This window comes from Aspergillus caelatus (genome assembly GCF_009193585.1).
Source record: "Aspergillus caelatus strain CBS 763.97 unplaced genomic scaffold BDV27scaffold_176, whole genome shotgun sequence".
NCBI classification, from domain to species: Eukaryota; Fungi; Ascomycota; class Eurotiomycetes; order Eurotiales; family Aspergillaceae; genus Aspergillus; species Aspergillus caelatus.
This window is the reverse complement of record NW_022475439.1, coordinates 50,079-71,822: the sequence shown is the minus strand read 5'-3', so window position 1 is coordinate 71,822 and position 21,744 is coordinate 50,079. Positions and strand designations below refer to the sequence as shown.

Here is a 21,744-nt window from a genome sequence, read left to right as displayed (position 1 = left end):
CTCAAGCACACTTTAGATTGTCGACAAGCGCTACAAGCCTTCTGTGATTAGCGTGAGTTAGCCAGTAACACATGCATATCCCGGAGAAGGGAAGAAAACTGTACAGGAATGCGCTTTTTCCCAATCGGGGCTGACACCACACACGAGGAGCCGTCAGACTCCATCTGGGTTGTAATGTATGTACCAAAGCCAACTAGGATGGATTACAGAAAGGGTTAATGCAAGAAGGACGCGGATCGTTGCATCAATGATATTAATGGGGGCGGGGCAATGCCGTCAACATCGGAGACTCGCCGGCTCGGGTAAAGAAATGCCGATACAACTACTAACGTTAATGCATATCTCCGCTTAGAACAAACTAAGGATCACACGCTATTTGAGCCTGATCTAGAGGTGGGCAAGCCTATTACAACTCCGTATCATACCTACGTAGAAGAATTAAAACCCGGTGACAAGCTTTAAGCAATGAATTATCAATATACTCCATCCAACAACAGGCCTTCATCACCTAGGTATAAAGCGCCGTACAAGATGACTGGTTCATTAACTTGACACCCATATCCGTGTATCTTGCTTTGCCATGACTAAAACTAGTTTTGCTCAGTACACATAGACAAAGTCTTCGTTCTCCCAGTCCGTGAGATCTTTGAACGCGTTGTCTTCGCTCACCGCGGGCTGCTGAGGCTCGGTTTTGTCCACTGGCACTGAGCCAACAGCTTGCATCGAATGGTCGACGATTTTTGCACTCTTACCCATACTCACTCGTTTTTCCTCGTGCTTTTTGTTGAGAAAATACAGGTATGCCATATTCATCCTAGCAAAGTATAGGTAAGCACATGTGCCCGTGTAGGGGTCAGTAGATCGAGCTTACATGGGGAGGAGGACGAGGACACAGAACATTGCAAGACTATAATTGCAGTCAGTATGAATACCGTATTATGAGTCCATTGCTGTCACCCACTTGGATAGCAAACCGCGTCGATACAAGGGCGCATCTGTGGTTGTGTACAGATTCGAGCCGAGAACCTGTCGGGTATAAGTAAACAGTTCTGATTAGACTTAATCTTTCACCTACGTTACCGGCGCATTGGCCAATTAGGACTATGCCATTCACAATCTTTTTCTTCGTCTCACCGGCGGTGTTTCCTGCAGACCATGAATAGATCATGGGCGCTAATAGTCTGTCAGCTTAATCCACTCGCAATATCCGTAGCAAACATACTAATTCCAGGATACACAGAAATCTTGTCTCCAGTTAGCAGAGCTATGTAAGTATCAGTACCCATGAAGACTTACAATGTAATATCCTGCAAGCAATGCTCCATTGTGGTGACCATCACGAGGAAGCTGTAGTAGCATGACGCAGCCTGCAATGGCAGGCAAAGATAACAGGACTATGACAGGTCCCTTCATTTTCAGCTTAGTCGCTAACCACGCCCCTCCCATTGTTGCCACGAGCTGTACAGCGCCAAAGGGTATGTTGAAAAGAATTGTTTTGAATTGATCAAAACCGAAGGCTTCAATGATTAGTGGGCCAAATGTCGAAATACCACCGCTAGGAATCCTTCCAGGTTGTGAGTCGTGACTGCATCAATGATGGGTATGGGCCGATCCTTACGAGACTGCAAACATTAAGGCAAACCAGAAAAATGACTTTATGTCGAGGCACGCTTCTTTGACATGATCCCACTTCCATTCATGTGTCTCAATACCTTGTTGGTTCATGCGAAGTCTTGGCAAGATTCAGTTAGCGTACTGTATGACAAGTACCTCACTCAAGCCGCACACCTCTCAATAGCTAAGAGCTTGTCTTCCTCGGTAAGAAATTTGGATTGAATTGGCGAATCGGGCATAAACAACCTACGCAGCCAGGGTTAGATGTGCACCTCAGTTGACTTTGAATGTGGCATAGCTCACAGGATAAGGCCTGAGAAAGCAATCGTTATGAGACCGAAGAATAAGAAGATAATCTTGGCTGGTAGTTAGACTTTCGAACATCAACAATTTGAAATGATATGACGAACCTGGTAGGGTTCAAAAACCGAAGACTTTATATGGCCCAAACCATACGAAAGCAGACTGCCAAACTACTTGCAGGAGTCTGGCCTTAGTATGACAACGCACGGGGTGTCCAAATGAGTTCAACGCACCATGAATACCACACCATTCATAGCGTACCACGAACCAAGTCGGACGGGTTGTTCGATTCGTCGATACCACATTTGCGTCACAGCGATGAAACACGGAGCTATATTCGTAATTCATAATCAGCATTGAGGGCCAGAGCGCCTAGGGTATTAGAGATACTCACGTATACCGGCTTCAAAGAGACCTAAAAACATCCGGCAGACCAACAAGCCCGCAAAGGTATTTGCCGGGGTCATACAAGTCAGGGCTATGCCCCAGCAAAGGGTTGTGCATGCCAGGAACTTTCCAATTGGAACTTTGACTAAGATGTAAGCAACGAAAGGTTGGGCAACGAGTTGTACTAGATAAACGACTGCTCCTAGCCAGGAATACTGTTGTCCATGGAGATTAGCTGTCTCGACGAGACCGAAAATGGATGCATACGAAAGACTGGACTTGTCGAGTTGCTGTAAGAAATATATCCCGAGGAGAATGGGCAAAAGCCTCAGGTCGATCTTTCGAAGCACCCGGGCGTTGTTCTCAGCTGTTAGGACAGATGAGTGTCCTGCATCTGCTATAATGCATAGGGCTCTGTCTTTTCCAGCCCCAAATAGGTGCTCCCTGTTCTGACGAGCAAAATCTTCAACAGACTCTATATACTCATCTTGACCTTGCCCTCCCGATGCTGATGCTTTGTGATGAGACATTTTCTTTTCCTCCTTAGGTCTTCAAGAGTCACTCAGCTAGCTCTGGAGGATAGAGTCTGTGGAGCTAAAAAAGAAAACTTCGATTTGAATGGAAGTACCTTTGGATTCCAGAATTTCTCCTATACGTAGAGCAGATGATGATAGGCACATAGAGTAGTGAACTAACACAGTAGAATATTTGGATGAACACTTTCGGATTTTGTTAGGATATACCAGCCTTAGTACAAGAACCCCGTGGGGAAAACATCATTCCCAGCCCCGGACAAAACCCCCCCAAAGCCGAAAGGGGAGCAAATTTACCAAGCCAAGGCTCGTCCTGTAGACCATACGAGGATTAGAGCGGACTGGGCCATCAATGCCGGCACAACACAACGGGATGGCATGGCATGACTGGTGACGACCGTCGGGCATCTTCCGATGATGCGCCCAATGATTCCCATCGTACTATCACCGTGTAGGACAAGAACCGCACTGGTGGGGAGATTGTAATATTAAAGAAGGTTAGTATCGGTGTTCGGTTGGAAAAACCGACATGTTGCCAAGAGCGCGGAGACGTTCTGTGGGGTAAGCAACCATGGCTGTCGGAGATGAGCCCGAAGTCCGATGTATACATGGTAGTTGCGCTTGACTAGTCCCGATGACACAGATGTGTGTGAAAACATTCAAATAGAGCTTCGAGTCTTGGTCTATTTCGCTGGTTTGAACCTGTCTTCAAATTGTGTTCTTTCAGACCGCTTAACAATCATGCCCCAGAAGGAATTTTGTCCCAAGAGCTATCAAGAGACGCCGGCAGGAGCTCAGAGCTCCGCCGCTGTACACCTTCGTTCAGGTTCAGACAAGCGACAATTTAACTTCTCATTTGAGCCAATTCGCGAAAACCTATTCAGATTGACCTTTTCTTCAGAGGACCATCCTCTTCCCCCCTTCCCGAGTGTGACCAAGCCAGTGACCAGCTTGGAAGACATCCATGTTTCTACAGAACATGGCTCTCAACAAAAGACTATCGAAATTGGTGATGTAACAGCCTCTGTGGAGTGGTCCAACACCCCAGTGGTCTCACTGTCATGGAAGGGCACCGACAAGCCTTTGTACAGAGATCTTTCCTTGCGGTCTTATGTAGCAGACGCATCCGGAATTGCGCATTACACGGAGCATGACCGGAATGACCTCCATGTTGGACTTGGGGAGAAAAGGGCCCCTATGGATCTTAGTGGCCGTCATTTTCAGCTCTCCGCAACAGACAGTTTTGGATACGACGTGTATAATACCGACCCCCTATACAAGCACATCCCACTTTTGATCAAGGCATCACCCGCGGGATGTGTTGCTATCTTCTCGACCACACACGGCAGAGGAACGTGGTCCGTTGGCTCAGAGGTTGATGGCCTCTGGGGCCATTTCAAAGTATACCGCCAAGACTACGGTGGTCTCGAACAGTATCTTATCGTCGGAAAGACACTCAAAGACGTCGTGAGATCGTATGCAGAGCTTGTCGGCCACCCGATCCTCGCCCCCAGATGGGCGTACGGTTACATCTCCGGAGGATACAAGTATACCATGATGGATGAGCCACCCGCCCATCAAGCGCTCATGGAGTTTGCCGACAAACTGAAAGAGCATGATATTCCCTGCTCTGGGCATCAAATGAGCTCCGGCTACTCGATTGCCGAAGTCGAACCCAAAGTTCGCAATGTCTTCACGTGGAACAAGTACCGGTTCCCCAATCCGGAAGAGTGGATTGCCAAGTACCATTCACGAGGAATTCGTCTTATAACCAACATCAAGCCGTTTTTGCTTGGATCTCACCCAGATTTCCAGAAGCTTATTGATGGAAATGGATTCTTTAAAAACCCTGAGACAAATGAGCCAGGGTATATGAGATTGTGGAGTGCTGGTGGAGCAACTGGAGGTGACGGATGCCATATCGATTTTACTTCAGCCTTCGCCTTCAAATGGTGGTATAACGGAGTCCAGAGTTTGAAGCGCGCCGGCATAGATGGAATGTGGAATGACAATAACGAATACACCATTCCAGATGATGATTGGCAGCTTGCTCTCGATGAACCAGCTGTATCTGGCGGTGTCAAGACGGGGGTTAAGGGCACCGTTGGAGACTGGGGCCGCGCAATGCACACAGAACTCATGGGTAAAGCCTCTCATGATGCCCTGCTCGATCTTGAGCCCAACCAGAGACCTTTCGTTCTGACTCGGAGTGCTACGGCTGGTACGATGCGCTACGCAGCTAGCACATGGAGTGGAGACAACGTTACCAGCTGGGAAAGCATGAAGGGTGCTAATGCTTTGTCCCTCAACGCCGGTATCTCGCTTTTACAATGCTGTGGACACGATATTGGAGGTTTCGAAGGACCTCAGCCTTCTCCAGAGTTACTACTCAGATGGATTCAACTGGGTATCCACTCACCTCGATTTGCCATCAACTGCTTCAAGACATCGCCCGAAAACAACTCCGTCGGGGAGGTCATTGAACCCTGGATGTACCCCGAGATCACCCCTCTTGTTAGGGACACCATCAAGCGTCGGTACGAAATTCTCCCTTACATTTACTCCCTGGGCTTGGAGAGCCACTTGACCGCCTCTCCACCCCAGCGCTGGGTGGGCTGGGGTTACGAGTCTGATCCTGAGGTTTGGACCAAGGCGCTTAAGTCTGGGGAGGAGCAGTTCTGGTTTGGTGACACTATTATGGTCGGCGGTGTCTACCAGCCGGGTGTGAACGTCGCAAAGATATATCTTCCCCGGAAGGCCAATGATCAATTTGACTTTGGATATGTGAACATGAACGAGCCTTATACTTATTTTGCTTCCGGACAATGGGTTGAGATCCCTTCCGAGTGGAAGAAGAGTATTCCCCTCTTGGCGCGAATTGGTGGTGCCATCCCAGTTGGAAAGCCTGTACACACCCGTGTTCCCGGTGATGACACTCCAGCATCAGTGGCTGTTGAGAAGGTCGATGATTATAGAGGTGTTGAAATTTTCCCGCCTCGTGGCAGCTCTCATGGCCAAGCTTTCAGCACTACTTGGTTTGAAGACAACGGAATCTCGCTAAAACCAAGTATCTCCCAATACACCGTTAGCTACAGCTCAACTGAAGAGAAGGTGACGGTTGGTTTCACTCGGGATCAGAAATCTGGATTCGTTCCCGCCTGGAAGGAACTGGACATCATCCTTCACAACGGTGACGAGAGACGGGTTGTTTCGGATATCGGAAAGCCGGTGGAGTACAAGGGAAGAGACTCTCGCGGACGCGTGGTGTATACCTTGAAGAACTGAAAGACATGATGTTTTGCTGCTGGCTTGGTAAATCCCACAGTGTATTCCAATTGCATGTCAAGGGGCTAATTAGAGTTCCTAAGTGGAGGAACTGTATCATGATGGATTGCGAGGTTTGAAAACCCAATAGAGATTATAGATTTGCATGTTTATATTAGAGTGTCTCTGAAGTGAGAAAAGCTTGTGAAGGGTGTAGTCCATACATACACAGCTCCACGGGACTTAGAAATGTCGAGGGACCCACCCGGAGTGATAACCCGTACTAATTGGGCGGAGCTGAATGGCCATCCGACTTTCTAATTAGGAAGGAGGGTTGTGTACTGCGCCCACATATCGCTCTTGCATAGACTACAGATATAAGTTATATGCATATATTCTTCTTCTCAGACTCAGTATCCTGGTCGATACAGGGTTGGTGGTTTCGCATGCTAACGAGTACTACATGAAGATTTGTTCTAATGCAGAAAGCGTCGTGATTAGTTAAAGGGTGGAGGGAGCACGACTACAAAATAACGTATCGTAGGAACACACGCTCTGGATCAACATTTCCTCTTATACCAGCTTAAGATCCCTTACCAAGTATTTTTTTGTAAAATCCTCTCCCAGCCAATCCTGCCAAGCCCTAGTCAGTGGTCCAAGTTCTTGGTTGCGGTAAGCAATGCCGATTCTCTCATACTCTTCCTCACTCGCCTCCACCCGGCGCACTATGAGCCATGATTCCTCAATGATAATATCGCCGCTGTTTGTTCGGTTTCTAAATTGCCCTAATTGAATATACACCCATGAGGGTGGGTTGAAGGCAGAGGACCCGACTTCAGAATGTGCTAATGCAGCTCCCAAAACCTCCTGCTGGGCCATAGTATCCAAACATAATCTGGTAAAATAAGAAGTAGGACCTTCGTAAACCCTTCCTCTGATTTTCAGCCACCCTCCGATAATGATAGTAAATGGATCGTTAACGTCTCCTAGAGTCTTCATTGTATTGTCGACGTAGTGGAAATCACGGTCCTCTTCAAAATCCCTCAGCGAATATTGGAATTCTTGGTCAGTTGAAGCCCAAGTCCAAGTCGGCCGGCGTCGGGAGTTAAATTTGTTTGATGGTTGAGAGTGATATTGAGTTCTATGTTTAGGCTTTTCAAGCCAACCTAACCCGAAACCTAGGTTGTTCGTCCATAGACCAGCAATGTATGGTACACCTGTCCGTTCGTGTAGAGACCTCGCAATACCCGCTATGGCGATGAGTCGATCTTCCATCATAGTGAACTTTCTACTGGAGTATCCGAATCCAATGAGCCAGTCGTACCAGATCTGCCTTATCCTATCGGGAGAGATCTCTCGATTCATAGCCAGGGAAAGAGTGCCCTGGGCTGTGACAAAAGGCAGACGATCCTCCATCTCATATAATTCTCTGCATTCCCAAACCAGTTGGGAGTTTGTAAAATGAATTGTCCGCGGCGATAAGATTCTTTCCTGAAATACCCATCCACGTTGGCTCAGAGCACAGCCAATCAATGGGGCAGGTTCTCTAAGAGGATCATCCTCGCTCAAGTTTGGTGCCCAAAAAATCAATGTCGATGGCTGACCACTTGCGACTGTGAGCCTATTTATGATTTCGATCAAACTCCCTCCACCCAACTTGTCTTGCCTTATTCCAGTACTGCGATAACATCCTCCGGTACTATCCTCGCTAGCACTCGCTGCGACTGTGAGATATGAGCCGTCATATATATAGCCCATCTTCATCGATTCTTGAGCCCAATCAGCTTGTGAGTCTTGGATGATGCACAACGCATCTATCCACAAATACTGAATGCCTAGTCGGCGGGTAATGCTAATAGCATCCCGGAAGTTTGCAGGTAAATCATCAAGTTTTATTCCTTTCATGCGACTGGAAAGATTTCCTCTTGTTGTGATGGCATTGGTGTCAAGCTTTTGGCCCCAACAATGACTTAGAGTCATATATCTTGGGCAGACTGGCAGGTTTTCAACTAACCGCACATTGTGTCCGCATTCAATGTCATAGTTATGGTCGCCGCAAAATGCTCGGACGTCAACCAAACGAAGTGGACCTCCAGTCTCCACCATATCATTTGGTCTTTTTGGTTCAAGCCCATCATTAACTGTTGTTGTTCTGAATGTAGCATGACGACGCGATCTGAACATGCTTATAGAGCAGTTGTGATTCCCCAAGCACTCTTGCAAGCAGTGTTCGATGAACTTGAACGAGTCATCTGACCGGGTTCCAGGCAATGGAGAAGTGATTGCCGGGACACCAAACTTCTCGGCAGGATCACCTGGAGAAGTTAGCTCGACTCGTTACTACTTTCTCGGGCCTGCAGTCTACCTTTCTTCGTCATTACGAAAATTGGTTTCCATCTGCTTGTCGAAGATTGGCATAAAACAGGTGGGAGGCCGGGAAATATAGGCTCCGCTAGTCTTAATAAGTCATCTTGGTCGGAAGAATCGAGGAGAGAGCAAAGCGGGCACCATTGTGTTCTCCTAGAGTGCTCATATCCCATCGTTAGGGCTTCAATAGTGATCCCTTGGCAGTGCTTACATACTTTCGCCGGTACCTGCTGACGATTCGTGTTTTTATTTGTTGCTTGCATCTTACCATCTATAGCCAAAGGCTGCGCAATAACTCGGGTAGCCTGTAATATAAGGACTGTCGTTCCGCTTGTATGCTGCACGCTCAAAGCGGTATCAATTTCCTAGCACGGTTCAAGGTGCGCTCTTTGGCTTTACAGAGAGAATCCCTCTGTCACCATGAGCCAAAGTGGGGCAGCGATGTATGGTATGTCATTTCATATTCGAGATTGTTGACGTGGCTCGCCTATATTGGCGCTCTGCAGGATTGCCGTAGTGTCAGCCTTGCGAGACGCTACCAAGAATTATCTCGGATCTGGAGGCTCAGAAAAAAAGAAAAAGAGAAAAACTTAAGCAAAGATACTTCGTTGTAGTAGCTATATCCGGGTATCACTTGTTCTATTTGTTTACTAGCTGATGTCAGCAAAGGGTCCATTATATATTTACATGTATATTTCCTGATCTGGCTTGTTTACAGATAAATAAAGAAGGGTAGACTTTTGTAGTTACTGGCCCTGCTAGGTAAGTGCCAAAACCATCCCTATAACAGTTATTTGTATATCAAGCAACTACGATCTTCGTGCGGAATGTGTCCGTTTGCTTTGGGTCTATTTCATTCTATGAATGATTGAGCATACCCGAGTATTGCTACTAGGGACTATCATAGGTACACCACGGAAATGTGGGGGATAAACCAATCGTCATATGTGGGGTCTATGACTCCTTCGGATCCTTTGATCGGCTATATTCTCTACCGGTTATATCTCTACTCTACTTCAACATCTACCCACGCGAAGACTTAACCTAACATACTACGCAAAACTACAATCCTACAATCCTATCTGAACTCACCTGTCATCACGATTACCAACATGTCGCAACTCAAACTCGCAATCCTAGACGACTACCAGAATATCTCTCCACCCCATTTCGCCCATCTCGAGTCCCGCATCTCAATCTCCTACTTCCCGGAAACGCTCGACCCACGCGATAAACGCCAACATGCGCTCCTGATCGAGCGCCTCCAGCCCTTCGACGTAATTCTCGCCATGCGCGAACGCACTCCGTTTTCTAAGGAAACGCTCTCCGCGCTCCCGAACTTGAAACTCCTCCTGACCACGGGCACTCGCAATCTCGCCCTGGACGTGCAATACTGTGCGTCGCGCGGAATTCCCGTCGCCGGAACCGGGGGCCGACCGGCGGGGGTCCATTCGACGGTACAACATACCTGGGCTTTGATCCTAGGTTTAGCGCGACATGTTGCGCGGGATGATGCGGCTGTTAAGCGGGGAGAATGGCAGGGGTCGCTTGGAATGACGCTGGCGGGGAAGACATTGGGATTGCTGGGACTAGGAAAGTTAGGTTCGCAAGTTGGGCGGATAGCGGTTGTGGCTTTCGATATGAAGGTGATTGCGTGGTCTACGAATCTGACGCAGGAGAAGGCGGACGAGCAGGCTGCGGCTTTGGGGTTGCCGGCGGGTAGTTTCCAAGCTGTTCGGGACAAGGCTGAGTTTTTCCGTAGCGCGGATGTGGTGAGTCTTCATAGTGTATTGTCGGAGCGGAGTCGGGGCATCGTCGGTGCTGCAGAGTTGGAGGTTATGAAGCCAACGGCGATCCTGGTGAATACGTCGCGGGGTCCGTTGGTGGAGGAGAAGGCATTGTTGGAGACGCTGAATGCGGGTCACATCCGTGGGGCGGCCCTGGACGTTTTCGACCCCGAGCCTCTGCCTAAGGATAGCCCCTGGCGGACAACGGCGTGGGGTCAAGACGGACGGAGTGAGGTGGTGTTATCACCGCATACGGGATATGGGGATGAACAGATTCATGGGTGGTATGATGAGGTGGCCAGTAATTTGGAGAGGTGGTTGAATGGGGAGGAATTGAACACGCGCATGAATTGAATTGCATTGCATTGAAAGGGGGCAATCAACATTTGGTCGCAGAAGATCGAGAATGGCATGCGGGACGATTTGAAGAGACTAAAGTCTTAAAGGACAAGTTGCATACAGAAGCGTGTGATGTCGTGCATGTGATCCGGATGTGTAACCTTTTTGGCTAAGGTATGCTTCACCGAGTCCCAATCTGTCCTTAGAGCCAATTTCTTTCCTGTCCAAATGAAGCTTAATTAAAAGACTCGTTTCGTCGTATTCTGGGTTTCATGTGGATTTCGTCATAGTGGGATATAGTGGGGGATCTCCGTGGACCAGGAAATCGAGCTGTTTTCTGTACCTCGGATCCTGTGCCAGCGCAAAACCATCCAGACACTCCGACGTCGAAAGAGTTGAATCAAGTATACAGGGTTTGAGGATTCATGTGGAAGTAATCATGATTCATACAAATTCAATCATATGATTCGAACAACAATGACACACCACGTGGTATACCGGTACAAGGTTAAAAAGTCACTGACAGTCGCTGGGAAGATTATCTAAGACCCCCTCGGGTGAGCCGAGGCACCCGCTGGAACTGTACGGTAAGTAATAAACTATCGGAAACACCAGGTCAACCCGACCAACTATCCCCAACCCTAATCTTATTGCGACTCATTTAACCCGCGCATCGGCATTTAGCCTCGACACGTAGTGTCCCAAGCCACGCCATTCATAGATTAGGTACGACTGACGGCCTAAGACATGGCCCCACTCATCTCCATTCCATCTCTCCGCAGGCAGGATCCTCGGTACAAGGGAAGGGAATCACGGCTGAATGCGGAAATCTATAAAGATGATGCAGGATCTCAATGACATCCCACCTCCCCCGCCCCCACTACTACTACATCTCTGACTGCCATCCCTCCCTCCCTCCTTCTTCTACGCCCCCAGATTAAAGCATCCTCCCACTGAAAGCACTCAATTACTCCTCCAATTCATCTCAATTGAACCACATTCCATCTACAAACGGCCAAGATGTCTCCAATCGCTGTTCAACCTACAGCAGCTACCACATCTACCACTACCACAACTGTCCTCCCTACCTCCATTGAGACGCCCCCGACTCATCCAGACCTAATCCGAGTCGACCGTGGCACAAAGGCCTTTTCCTCCAGCGCCGTGTCCCTCGTCGCACTGCCCGCCGGCTCCCTCTTCGCCAAGATCACCACAGCCACTCCCTCCAAGAAAGCATACACCTCCGTACAGACCGGCGCCAACAGCCACATCGAGCTGAACTCGGATCTTGTGTATTGCAACCACTCATGCAACCCATCGCTGAACTTCGACATGGGCAAGATGGAGGTCCGAGTCGTCGATGATCGCGACCTGAAGGTGGGCGACCAGCTTACGTTCTTCTATCCCAGCAGTGAGTGGGATATGGACCAGCCTTTCCAGTGCAACTGTGGAGCTGGAGAGGGCATTTGCAAGGGGTTGATCAACGGGGCGAAGAAGATGGACGGGAAGGATTTGGAGGGATACTGGTTAAACGACCACATCAAGGAGTTATTGCAGGAGAGGGTCTCTTCGTAATCTAGAAAACCATGTATGATGAAATTACAGGGGCAGACTGGGGTGGAAGCTGTGTACTTACGGATATTAGATACCAGACGATAGACATAAATCTCAAATCTCTAGATGAAAACTTCCAAATGGAATATTATTCACGATACGGAATTGAAATTAGTGTGCCATGTCATTAATCGTTTCATTGACTCGTGAGTGCGCTGGCTTTAATCCCATCCATCCTCTGCTGTAACGCAGCCATCTTATTCCGCATCGCATTGACCGTCTCACCCAGTGACGTATGCTCCAGCTGCGCATGTAATTTCCGCACCTCATCTTGAGCCCTAAAGAACTCCTCGTATTCTTCACTCCCTAGGCATACACCATACCCCTCACAATAACAGACCCGCTCGTCCGGACAAACTTCGGCTTGCCCCGTAAAGATCCACTGCCATAAGTACTCCCACACCCGTCCAGACAAATTATCATCCAAATCCGTCTCGATCAACCACCTCCGGTACGCGACATAGTTCATCAACGGCACCCGCCGAATCACTTCCGCACTAACTGCAAACTGACTGCAACACGGCTGCGCCAGCACAACCGGCATATGCTCCTCCGGAAATAACGTCTTCCAAGACTCCCCGATGACCACTGCTTCAGGCACATCCGGGGTATACTGCCCGCCCGCGAGGGTAGGTCGAATCTGCTCCGGACAGCCGGGGTCGTGTTGACATCGCAAGTTCGTATATCCTTTTTTGTAAACGTAGTCGTTTCGCAGACGACGGACCATCAGTGCCGAATCCATGTTCATGAGATCGTTATTATGCCAGGAGATTTGGTCTGCATGCATGAAGATCGTCACGTCGCTGAGCTGGAAGTAATGTTCGATGATATATGTCAGATACACCATGACCTCATGGCCCTTATTTATCGGCACGGTTAACGTAGTATCAGTCGTGTTTGGCGCGTCGACTGTGTACACTGCGCTGGATAACCGATTATCGTCGTGCACGAGCGTATCGACCCAGTTCGTGTCCGCATCTTGCGTCTTAGCTATGACCAATGTACGCTCATTCATCCTTTCCACGGGTTTCGGCACCGTAACCAAACGATAGATGTTCCCGCCGCGACGATGCGCAAAGAAAAAGAGATAAAGAGAACCGCAGATCAAAGCTGACGTCGCCGCGCTAATGACCCAAGCCTGAGTCCGGCGCATTCGAATCATCCACATAGTGAGGAGAAGTAATCGGTAAGTTTTCCTATCCCCTCCTTATCCGTTTTGCGTAGGCGTTTCCGTCCTGTCATTTTTTTTTTTCTTTCAGCCTCCTCGGACGGGTCGTTGCGCGAGCCGGCAGCTAATAAGGGATTTGTGTCAATGGCTGAGTATTAGGGTGTTGACTGCGATCGGCACATAGCCTCGCTTGCTGGTAAACGCCATGGCTGTCGATCAGCGGCTCCTTAGTTTTGGGAGTTGGGTGCCGTGAGGGATGTTGTTGGTTCGGCTTTGGAAAGGTGGAGATCTCTTTAATTCGTTTGCCCGGTGCATACGTAAACCTCCTCGGGGATCGCATGGTTTAGTGCTGGGGTCGAAAAACACCGGGTTTTGTGCTGAGGGGCTGAAAAGTTCCTTCAGAGCCTTGTCTTACTCAGAGCATACGATCATATTCCTGCGTTTGTGACTAGGCAACAGTGTGGCTAAAAATATACATAAGATATGTATGTCATCTGGTGAAGCTATGTTTCATACTACACAACAAACACATGGTAAACGGTTATCATTCCCGGATCTAATCAAATCATATCATATCAACGATTATCATATCACATCAATACATAAGCCCACATTAAGTAGAAATTTCTGACCCTATGATCAAGTCCATGATCGGAACTCTTAACTTCGCACTTACATCTTGGCCAGCGTCCCATCTCCCCATTCTCTTCTTCCCCTCAACATACTCCACAGCCTTCCTCTCTAGCAATTCCCAATCAAGTAGCGAAGAAACAACACCCGACTTCCGAAGCCTCTCCAGAGCATCGACCACCCACGACCGACAATCAAAAACCAACGCTTTCTCCTTGTCAGGATGATCAACCTGGTAGACAGGCGTTTCACCAAACACCCTCTCCACATGCTCCTGCGAGACAATTTTTCCGATCACAACACAAACCAATAACCGCGGTTCCAGATTAATATCATCTATCATGGATCGCTCAAAGCGCCAGGGCTGGGAGATCCGGTCGTTGATATTTTCGATTGTATTTTTGACATGGTATTTAGTTGCCGGAAGAGGCTTTGCGTTCTGCGCTGCTGTGGTTTTGGGGCAGAATAATAGAGCATAGTGATAGCTTTCGGGGTGCTTAGGTCGTGCGTAGAGGGCTAGTAGAAGGCGTGATTTGTTTCGCTGAGATTTCATAGCGCATTTACTCTGTAGTAGTATATACTCTGTATTCTGCAGTGACGCTGATGGTGATGGTGATGGTGACGGTCAATTACTGGCAGAGGAAGGTAAAGCGTGCCTATTTGGGGAAAGCGCATTGGTGCCGTTGGCGTGTGGTCTATAAAGATTGGCCTCTAAAGCCAGAAACCCACGCACAACCATGATCTTTCCCCCGTAACTCGCAGTTACTCCGTACTTTGGGTATCTTATCTGGCTAGGATGTGGTCTGATGTTGAGGCTGTTTGCTTGGACTGCCCATTGATAATCCTCCCATACTTTCCGAAGACACCTCTCTACCTTCTGCTTTTAAATGCATATCTTGCCTCTTATTCTATAAGATTCTCTGTAAGGATCTCTCGTTGTATATGTTCATAATATATTCGAGTAAGTACTCCATCCTAACATCGTAGGATCCACTACCCGAGACATGTCTCTAGCGACCCATGGGAATCCTGGGTACAGTACACGTACAACACTCATCTATAGGGAACAGAACTGTAAGGTCTCATACTGATCCTGGAAGTAAACGTAAGTGCCCCTGAAACTAGACTGACACAGGGAGATCAGCTTACGTCAAGCCCGGCCCACAGGCAAATGACCTGCCAGACGAAAGAAATCTTAAATATGCTTAATGCATTATCTACCTATCCCCAATCACCAATCTAGCATTCCCAATGACATTTATATATCTATAACCCACCCTCTATCAAACCAAACCATATAAAGCACACACACACACACACACACACACAAACAAAGCCTTCGCAACCTCTCTATCCAGGAAAAAAGCTCAAACTCAACTCACCCCTGCGCCTTCACCCAAGCATCTCCCCCAGAAACAACCGTACTAATCACCATCGTCACACCGATCACCAGTTCACTAATTTGCATCCAGCCAACGAACACCCCCGGGATCAGGAGATCGCATCCGTCGACCACGATGCGCTTCATGAGGGCTGTTCTCTGGGCCTTGGATTGAGAATCATCGGTATTGGGTACCGTTTTCTCGGCGTTCTTATTCTCTTTCTGTTTCTCGTTGCTGCTAGTCTTGCTACCAGCAGATGAAGGGGAAGTAAATAACAAGCCCAAAACAGCACCGAGGACGGATAGTGAAAGAGAATAGAACCAGAATTTGAAAGCTTCAACCAGGATTGGTGTATTCCAGGCGACGGGGTGGACGCCCAATGCGTGGAGCTGTTTATCTTATTAGCCTGTCCGTCTAACTATCTCTTCAACACCATAACAAGGGTCTAAGACCCAAAAAAAAAAAAATAAATAAATAAATAAAATAAAATAAAATAAAATAAATCCAAAGAAAAAAGAAAGAAAAACTCACAATAGTCAAATCCTCCAAAACAAGATACAACCCCAAACAACTCCACCGCCCAATTTCAATCATGGTCATAAACAACCCTTGGCCCTGCGCCCCGCCAAGCAGTCCATAAACCTGACTAAAGCAATCGATGAACGCGAAGAAACGGAAAAACCGTCTCGCTGTTCATGCATTCAATTATTAATTAACTCTGTCTTATTATTCGATTTGTGTATTCGCAGAGATTTCTGGGACTTACTCAGCGCTATTTGCGATCTAGCTGTCTGCCATTGCGCGGTCGTGGTGGATCCCGGGGTGATATCGAGTTCTATGGCGATATGGGCGAGGGATTGGATGAGACGGCAGGTCTTCTCGAGGCCTGCGGTTGTGCGAGTGAAGTTGGCGAATTGGTGGAGGAGGCTTGGTTTGGGTTTTTGGGTGAGGGTTTTGACTGTCATTTTTGCTCTGTTTTGTTTTGTTTTGTTTTATTTTCTTCTTTATGACTTCATGGACGCGTTGTAGAGGTACCTCAATTATGTTTATACGCGAAAGGCGGGTAGTTTGGGTTATATTTACCGGGGGCTGACGCTAAATCTTATAGGCGATAAGATGAGGATAGCTGTTCTTATTGGTAATCATGGCCGGGCTTCCGAGCCGTGTTTCCACTGCCGAGCGGCATTAGATCCATGCGGGTGAATTGGCTCAATTGACCTATCCTTTTGCAATCATTGTTTGGAAGACAACTGCCGGGCGGGCTTTTACTGGTGCTCTTTTGGATTAGATGGTTCAAACTTTATTTCTTTTTATTTATTTATTTATTTATTTTTTTTTTTCAAACGTAAATACCTTCTTAAATGGGTTATAACTTAATGATGGATCCTTTGCATTGACAGCGCAAACTAAATAATCTAATTTCCGATTTCTTTCATTTATCTCCAAGATCATGAGGTTAGAGTTTAGGAAGAAGCGATGGAATAAGACATGCGTCTACTGACCGATCTGCGTAGTTTTCTCCCCCATAATCACATCTAGGCTAGTTGCATGCTACCCTGGAAGTAGTTTTGGGGTTTTGTCAAGGGACCAAGAGAATGCAGGAAACATCCTAATTGCCTCGACACATTTCAACCGCTTTGACTGCAAAGGCGGTTGTAAGGCCACGGTTGCCAATGTTCATTTTGGACGAGCCATACCGGGTGAATGGACAAGGTTCCCACGAGCCATCTTCACACTGCATCGCGAGCAACTCTCCGAGATCCACTTCAATTTGAGACACACCAACGGACAAACAGGTCAAGATCCGCATAGCCAGTGACAGAGGATCTGCTTTGACCTGGATACGTTCCTTGAGACGATCTATAAGCAACTTTTCCAGCGGCCGAAGTTCCAATACCTCTGTTGAGAATCGACAAAGCTGACCGACAAAGTACAACGTGTACCTTTTAATTACGCCCGATGCGTAAGGACATCGTACACTAATTGAAGAGCCAAAGGGAGCGCATTGGCGCTGCCGTGGGTGCGAAAGGGGTGAAGGACATTAACGCAAACTACTGAATTGATCCGTTCTCGGGTCTGATCAAAATATGTCTATATATTTGTTAAGTGAATTTTCTTGTTTTGTGTTGGGGTGGATATAAAAGTTTAAATCAGCGTCAACGAGCCGAGAGATCTGATCGAGACGCAAATTTGTAGTCATTGCATGTGTAAGCAGAGTTATCAAGGCAAGAGATGTTGTGTCAATATCTTCTGTGAGTTAGCCCACAGTTCCAGTGTTCTCAATTGTATGTTGACTCCCATGCCTTCGAAAAAGTTCCAGCTCTGTTGGCGATTTTCAAACGGTATCAGGCTCCTTACTAGTACAGTATCAGCATTTGACTCAACTTCGCAAAGACGGCCGGCATACTTATCACCAGTCACTTCTAGAATGAGCAACGGTGAGAAATCTTCCCGACCAATTTGATTGTTAGCCTCAACCCTTGCTGTATGAATCACCCTCTTGCGGCAACTGACGGCTGGTGGGTATGATGTAGTTCTCAAGGAGCAGCATGGGTGATCTTGAATGCTTTAACAGCCCTAAGAGCCCGAGCTAATAGCCACCATGTTTGCCCTAGAAGCTTCTCCACCGAGTCGTTCATACCATATCAAAATCCTCCCATTACTTACCGGGCCTTTAGGGTAAATACACCTAGAAATCATTTTTGTATCAATATGAAGGGGCAGACTGTCAACCAGCAGGTCGCCGCTTCCACGCTTAAAAGCTAGGAGTTCCTCGCACGGTCCCGTAGCCTCTTCACAACATCTGCCCTTCATGCTATATATGCTAGTTTTAACCATGACCTCCCCGTGATATTCCCTGGGCTCTCAATGGGCCCCCTCAACTCGCTAAGAGTTCAATAAGAGGACTGTATACCCTGTATGAGACAGTGATATAATTATAATACAATTGGACAAATATTATCCAATGGTAGTGAGCAGCAGTATGCATTCCATAGTCGTGATTAGTGGCCAGGAGGAGGCCTGGAGTCTTCGGGCTATTAAGGCCATATGTCGTTCAGAGAGCTTATCTAGGAAACTTCGCTAAAGGAGCAATGCATGCTTTTTCTGCCTCTAGTAGAGTTTTGTCGATATCAGGTTCAGAGAAGCTGTCACTATCAAACATAACCTCCGCAGCTGGTACCGTTTTGTGTGATATAGAGTTAACACAATCTGTAAGTCTTGCACCAGCCTCTCTAAAATAGTTGTCTATCTCTGTTTTAGCATCCTCTTTTGCTCTCTGCTCGAGCCGAGCCTGCTCTGCCAAGATTTGTTCAAGTCGTATCCGCAATTTGTCCTGCGAGGCATGTTTTCGTGACCAAGTGTTTTCGATGATGGCTTGGAAGTCCGACCGGAGATTCTGAATATGTTGAACAACTGCTGCATCCTGATGCATCTTGGCCAAACCTATACCGGCTTCTAGACTCTGGAGGATCTTTCCAGCATCCTGTGATAGGCGATGAACTGCAGAGTGACGAATATTGGTACAAGTCCTGAGGATATCTCTTCTTTCTTCATCACGAACAGCTGCTAATACTGGTGGTAACTTGTCCCGACAATCTAAGATAACGCGACACCATATATGTAACTCCAGTGACTTCGGCTCTGTCCAGCCACGCTCCTCGAAAAGTGATTGACATTGGTGATGTTTGGCCCCAAAATTTTCACACATTTCTTCTAGGACGTGCTGGAGATAGGATAGCAATACATGTTGGTCTTTGAGGGGAAGGATAATGGAGCTTGGTAATACCTCGCTAGAGATTGCTATTTAGCCCGCATCACCTATAAAAATGTTGTATGTTATATATACCTTGATGGATTCTGCTTAGCTTTTATCCGTTCCGATGGCTGCGCTCCTGTGTTGCCTCCTTTGTGTTCGCCACGCGCCTTGGTCCCCTTTTTTTTATTCTTTCTTTTCTTCTGCCGTCTCTCATATTGGTTCATATTTATCCCAAAAAAATAACTTAATCAGTATTATAAATGGGATTTAGAAACAAAAGCGGAGGCAATCAAGGAGAACCATCGCTACATAACGCGTCTGGTCACGTTAGACAGATGTGGAGAAATGGCACTTATGCAGGAAACGGATAGCTCGTGCGTTTTAGACTGCCTCGAAGTAAAGAGACGACATCCACTGGATAATAGTCAAAAGCCGAAAAGAATGAACCTCCCCCTGATCCGGAAAGAGGGCGGGGGTTGAATGGGCGTCAAGTCAAGCCCCTTGAAATCCAACCTTGCCCTCGATACCGAAATCAGAAATTGCCAAGAATCTGTTGCTGAATTGTCACCTGTCCAATAAAGCCCGACCGATTGATAAAGCTAGAAGTTACAAGGGTTAATAAAAACTACCTCTGTAAGCAGAACTTGGTGGTTTTAATCAAAAATTCAGGTATATCTTCAACCCCATACTCCCGGTTCTAATATAAACTGGGGTGCTGGTAGTCTAAGTATATTCTCACTAACAACTAGTACATACTAATACTCACCTTCCCGAAAATACTGCGCCACACAGCCGAAGGAACGCCTTCAAAAAGAAGAGAAAAGTTTATGGAAGTCGACCATGGAGCCTATCTGCAAGAGGTAAAGCTACACTTTGAACCGAAGTCAGTTTATCACTGCCTGAAATACTCTTCCCTGGCTATTATATGCAAAGCTAAAGTTCTGAAAACTATATACCGACAATGTAAAAGCGTGAATGTTGTGATGGGGAAATCCCGCGGACTACCGTTCTATATAGTGTATGAGCATCATGCCGCTCAGTGTCAGACCGAGGTTGACAAACTAGAGTTAGCGCGGGTGACCTATTTTTTGTAAATAGTACAGGCCTAGATATAGCCTTATCAAAACCTATAATTTATTCAACATCAATTTAGAATGAATCCTTCTAATCACGCTAACGCTCAATCTACATCTAGGCCAGCATATCCCCACGTACCAGTGGTATTCAACGACCCTTACCACCGGAGATATCCTGTCCCAGGCGGTATCCTCCTACCTTCTCCCATTCCACCTTCTGCCGTGTGATGGGGAGCTGTCTGCGCAGGCCCTTGAATGCGCCCTCAGCCATCTGCACGAACGCGCGGTTCAGATCCTCCTGGTAGTCGCGCTCCGCAGTTGCAATGCGGGAAATGATGCTCTCGGCGGACAGGGATGAGACGGAAAGGTTGATGGGCTTGTTCGTGTTCAGCGCCACGTTGCCATCTTCGTAGTAGTGGACGTCAACCTGGATCTTGCCGGTCACGGTCGTGGGCTCAGAAACAGGGAACTGATAGGTAGCGCGGAAGCGACCGTTCCTTAATGGGTAACTCATTTAGCACCAATAGACCCGACAAAGCATTTATATGGACCCACCAGAAGTTGTTAGGCGAGTAGCGGTTCGAAACCAACAAAATAGCTATGGCAGAGTCGTTTTCAATGGGGTATACACCGTACGCGCAATTAGGGTAGTGCTCACGGGCGTGAGCACCGAGCGACTTGAGTAGCGAGTTGCTGCAATTGCTATCAGCAACAGCTTTTCCAACCCGGTATCCACCGACTCACATCAAGTCCGCATTCTGCGAATCCAATACATAAGACTGCGCCGCGGAGGCTTCCTGAAGCCAATGTCAGCCTTCCCCCCGCCTAGACCCCCACCAAAAAGCAGCCATACTTGTGTGACATGATCGACTTCGAACGACGTCTGACTCTCGACGTCAAAGTAGCGGTTACCTTCCAATTTGTTGTATTCGCTGATAAGGACCTTTGCAGTTGCCTTGTCAGACATTGACTCTCCACGCGATTATAAGGGTCACCCCACCTCCTGACTCGCTCCGGGCAGCTTCACGGTCGCCAGTTGCGTTTCATTGTATCGCTCGAAGGCGGGAGCAAGGGATGGGATGATATCGGCACCGTCGGAAGTAAGCGCTTTCACATCTGGTTATTCGATCTTGTTTAGCTTTTGGCTCTGGATGGCTTGGGAGCTCTGGCGGGGGAGCATGTGCAGTCTGGGATGCGGGGAACGGGCAACATAAACGAGCGAGGGAAAATTACCGGCAACAACGTCGGCGAGCTGGGAATTTAATGTTAGTCACACAGCGAAAATATACCGCAGGAGAAGAGCTCGACTTCACGGGCATACCTCGCCTGGCGGGGCACCCTCAATGAACGAGGAAGCGATGTCAACTGTGGATGCCATATGGACAATCAATTATGAACGAGTTCTAGGTAAGTGTGATGAATCGATTTCTCCAGAATATGAGAATGTCTGTACAGAGTAAACCAATAGACAGGTAAACGCCCGTAGATTATCAATGAGCTCCTGAAACTGTGCTGCTTCCCCA

The 21,744-nt window shown here is 47.6% G+C and overlaps 10 protein-coding genes across 10 annotated transcripts; 3 read left to right on the top strand and 7 right to left on the bottom strand.

The window, feature by feature from the left end:
* Nucleotides 1-600: 600 nt before the first annotated feature.
* On the bottom strand, nt 601-3,001 carry BDV27DRAFT_166993 (putative MFS transporter; the record flags this gene model as incomplete). Its single annotated transcript, XM_032074342.1, has 11 exons — nt 2,312-3,001; nt 2,151-2,248; nt 2,025-2,087; nt 1,918-1,970; nt 1,619-1,732; nt 1,297-1,564; nt 1,223-1,244; nt 1,076-1,173; nt 962-1,026; nt 872-907; nt 601-814 (listed from the first exon to the last, which is right to left on the bottom strand). Exons 1-11 carry the CDS (start codon nt 2,832-2,834, stop codon nt 601-603), a joined length of 1,554 nt encoding a protein of 517 aa, XP_031924462.1. The 5' UTR covers nt 2,835-3,001.
* Nucleotides 3,002-3,513: 512 nt separating this feature from the next.
* Nucleotides 3,514-6,243, top strand: BDV27DRAFT_166991 (putative alpha-glucosidase). The gene has a single exon (XM_032074341.1). The coding sequence runs from the start codon at nt 3,579-3,581 to the stop codon at nt 6,120-6,122; it is 2,544 nt and encodes an 847-aa protein (XP_031924461.1). The 5' UTR covers nt 3,514-3,578; the 3' UTR covers nt 6,123-6,243.
* Nucleotides 6,244-6,674: 431 nt separating this feature from the next.
* BDV27DRAFT_160793 (HET domain-containing protein) lies at nt 6,675-8,479 on the bottom strand (the record flags this gene model as incomplete). Its single annotated transcript, XM_032073095.1, has 2 exons — nt 6,675-8,416; nt 8,467-8,479. The coding sequence occupies 2 exons, from the start codon at nt 8,477-8,479 to the stop codon at nt 6,675-6,677; spliced, it is 1,755 nt and encodes a 584-aa protein (XP_031924460.1).
* Nucleotides 8,480-9,352: 873 nt separating this feature from the next.
* On the top strand, nt 9,353-10,999 carry BDV27DRAFT_29254 (D-2-hydroxyacid dehydrogenase family protein). Its single transcript, XM_032076248.1, has one exon. The coding sequence runs from the start codon at nt 9,581-9,583 to the stop codon at nt 10,607-10,609; it is 1,029 nt and encodes a 342-aa protein (XP_031924459.1). The 5' UTR covers nt 9,353-9,580; the 3' UTR covers nt 10,610-10,999.
* A 156-nt stretch (nt 11,000-11,155) lies between these two features.
* BDV27DRAFT_133198 (uncharacterized protein) lies at nt 11,156-12,312 on the top strand. Its single transcript, XM_032068032.1, has 2 exons — nt 11,156-11,181; nt 11,279-12,312. Exon 2 carries the CDS (start codon nt 11,615-11,617, stop codon nt 12,167-12,169), a length of 555 nt encoding a protein of 184 aa, XP_031924458.1. The 5' UTR covers nt 11,156-11,181; nt 11,279-11,614; the 3' UTR covers nt 12,170-12,312.
* A 7-nt stretch (nt 12,313-12,319) lies between these two features.
* On the bottom strand, nt 12,320-13,699 carry BDV27DRAFT_133197 (DUF3431 domain-containing protein). Its single transcript, XM_032068031.1, has one exon. The coding sequence runs from the start codon at nt 13,374-13,376 to the stop codon at nt 12,345-12,347; it is 1,032 nt and encodes a 343-aa protein (XP_031924457.1). The 5' UTR covers nt 13,377-13,699; the 3' UTR covers nt 12,320-12,344.
* A 240-nt stretch (nt 13,700-13,939) lies between these two features.
* BDV27DRAFT_133196 (uncharacterized protein) lies at nt 13,940-14,679 on the bottom strand. The gene has a single exon (XM_032068030.1). It carries the CDS (start codon nt 14,557-14,559, stop codon nt 13,990-13,992), a length of 570 nt encoding a protein of 189 aa, XP_031924456.1. The 5' UTR covers nt 14,560-14,679; the 3' UTR covers nt 13,940-13,989.
* Nucleotides 14,680-15,312: 633 nt separating this feature from the next.
* BDV27DRAFT_133192 (PEX11 domain protein) lies at nt 15,313-16,418 on the bottom strand. The gene is made up of 3 exons (XM_032068029.1): nt 16,155-16,418; nt 15,920-16,077; nt 15,313-15,777 (listed from the first exon to the last, which is right to left on the bottom strand). The coding sequence occupies exons 1-3, from the start codon at nt 16,351-16,353 to the stop codon at nt 15,385-15,387; spliced, it is 750 nt and encodes a 249-aa protein (XP_031924455.1). The 5' UTR covers nt 16,354-16,418; the 3' UTR covers nt 15,313-15,384.
* A 1,921-nt stretch (nt 16,419-18,339) lies between these two features.
* Nucleotides 18,340-19,599, bottom strand: BDV27DRAFT_29229 (uncharacterized protein). The gene is made up of 2 exons (XM_032076247.1): nt 19,236-19,599; nt 18,340-19,179 (listed from the first exon to the last, which is right to left on the bottom strand). Exons 1-2 carry the CDS (start codon nt 19,367-19,369, stop codon nt 18,453-18,455), a joined length of 861 nt encoding a protein of 286 aa, XP_031924454.1. The 5' UTR covers nt 19,370-19,599; the 3' UTR covers nt 18,340-18,452.
* A 664-nt stretch (nt 19,600-20,263) lies between these two features.
* BDV27DRAFT_133189 (F-actin-capping protein subunit alpha) lies at nt 20,264-21,735 on the bottom strand. Its single transcript, XM_032068028.1, has 7 exons — nt 21,543-21,735; nt 21,455-21,473; nt 21,222-21,337; nt 21,075-21,164; nt 20,966-21,018; nt 20,777-20,914; nt 20,264-20,718 (listed from the first exon to the last, which is right to left on the bottom strand). Exons 1-7 carry the CDS (start codon nt 21,597-21,599, stop codon nt 20,370-20,372), a joined length of 822 nt encoding a protein of 273 aa, XP_031924453.1. The 5' UTR covers nt 21,600-21,735; the 3' UTR covers nt 20,264-20,369.
* Nucleotides 21,736-21,744: the final 9 nt, after the last annotated feature.

What these genes read in the sequence shown, in the direction of transcription:
- BDV27DRAFT_166991 (XM_032074341.1), top strand. Translation starts at nt 3,579, where the DNA reads ATGCCCCAGAAGGAATTTTGTCCCAAGAGCTATCAAGAGACGCCGGCA.
- BDV27DRAFT_29254 (XM_032076248.1), top strand. Translation starts at nt 9,581, where the DNA reads ATGTCGCAACTCAAACTCGCAATCCTAGACGACTACCAGAATATCTCT.
- BDV27DRAFT_133198 (XM_032068032.1), top strand. Translation starts at nt 11,615, where the DNA reads ATGTCTCCAATCGCTGTTCAACCTACAGCAGCTACCACATCTACCACT.
- BDV27DRAFT_133197 (XM_032068031.1), bottom strand. Translation starts at nt 13,376, where the DNA reads ATGTGGATGATTCGAATGCGCCGGACTCAGGCTTGGGTCATTAGCGCG.
- BDV27DRAFT_133196 (XM_032068030.1), bottom strand. Translation starts at nt 14,559, where the DNA reads ATGAAATCTCAGCGAAACAAATCACGCCTTCTACTAGCCCTCTACGCA.
- BDV27DRAFT_133192 (XM_032068029.1), bottom strand. Translation starts at nt 16,353, where the DNA reads ATGACAGTCAAAACCCTCACCCAAAAACCCAAACCAAGCCTCCTCCAC. An exon ending in TAGATCGCAAATAGCGCTGA is followed by an intron (nt 16,078 to 16,154) that starts GTAAGTCCCAGA and finishes ATGCATGAACAG; the next exon opens with CGAGACGGTTTTTCCGTTTC. An exon ending in TTTTGGAGGATTTGACTATT is followed by an intron (nt 15,778 to 15,919) that starts GTGAGTTTTTCT and finishes TAAGATAAACAG; the next exon opens with CTCCACGCATTGGGCGTCCA.
- BDV27DRAFT_29229 (XM_032076247.1), bottom strand. Translation starts at nt 19,369, where the DNA reads ATGAACCAATATGAGAGACGGCAGAAGAAAAGAAAGAATAAAAAAAAG. An exon ending in GCTAAGCAGAATCCATCAAG is followed by an intron (nt 19,180 to 19,235) that starts GTATATATAACA and finishes AGCAATCTCTAG; the next exon opens with CGAGGTATTACCAAGCTCCA.
- BDV27DRAFT_133189 (XM_032068028.1), bottom strand. Translation starts at nt 21,599, where the DNA reads ATGGCATCCACAGTTGACATCGCTTCCTCGTTCATTGAGGGTGCCCCG. An exon ending in TGCCCGGAGCGAGTCAGGAG is followed by an intron (nt 21,165 to 21,221) that starts GTGGGGTGACCC and finishes GCAACTGCAAAG; the next exon opens with GTCCTTATCAGCGAATACAA. An exon ending in TACTCGCCTAACAACTTCTG is followed by an intron (nt 20,719 to 20,776) that starts GTGGGTCCATAT and finishes TTACCCATTAAG; the next exon opens with GAACGGTCGCTTCCGCGCTA.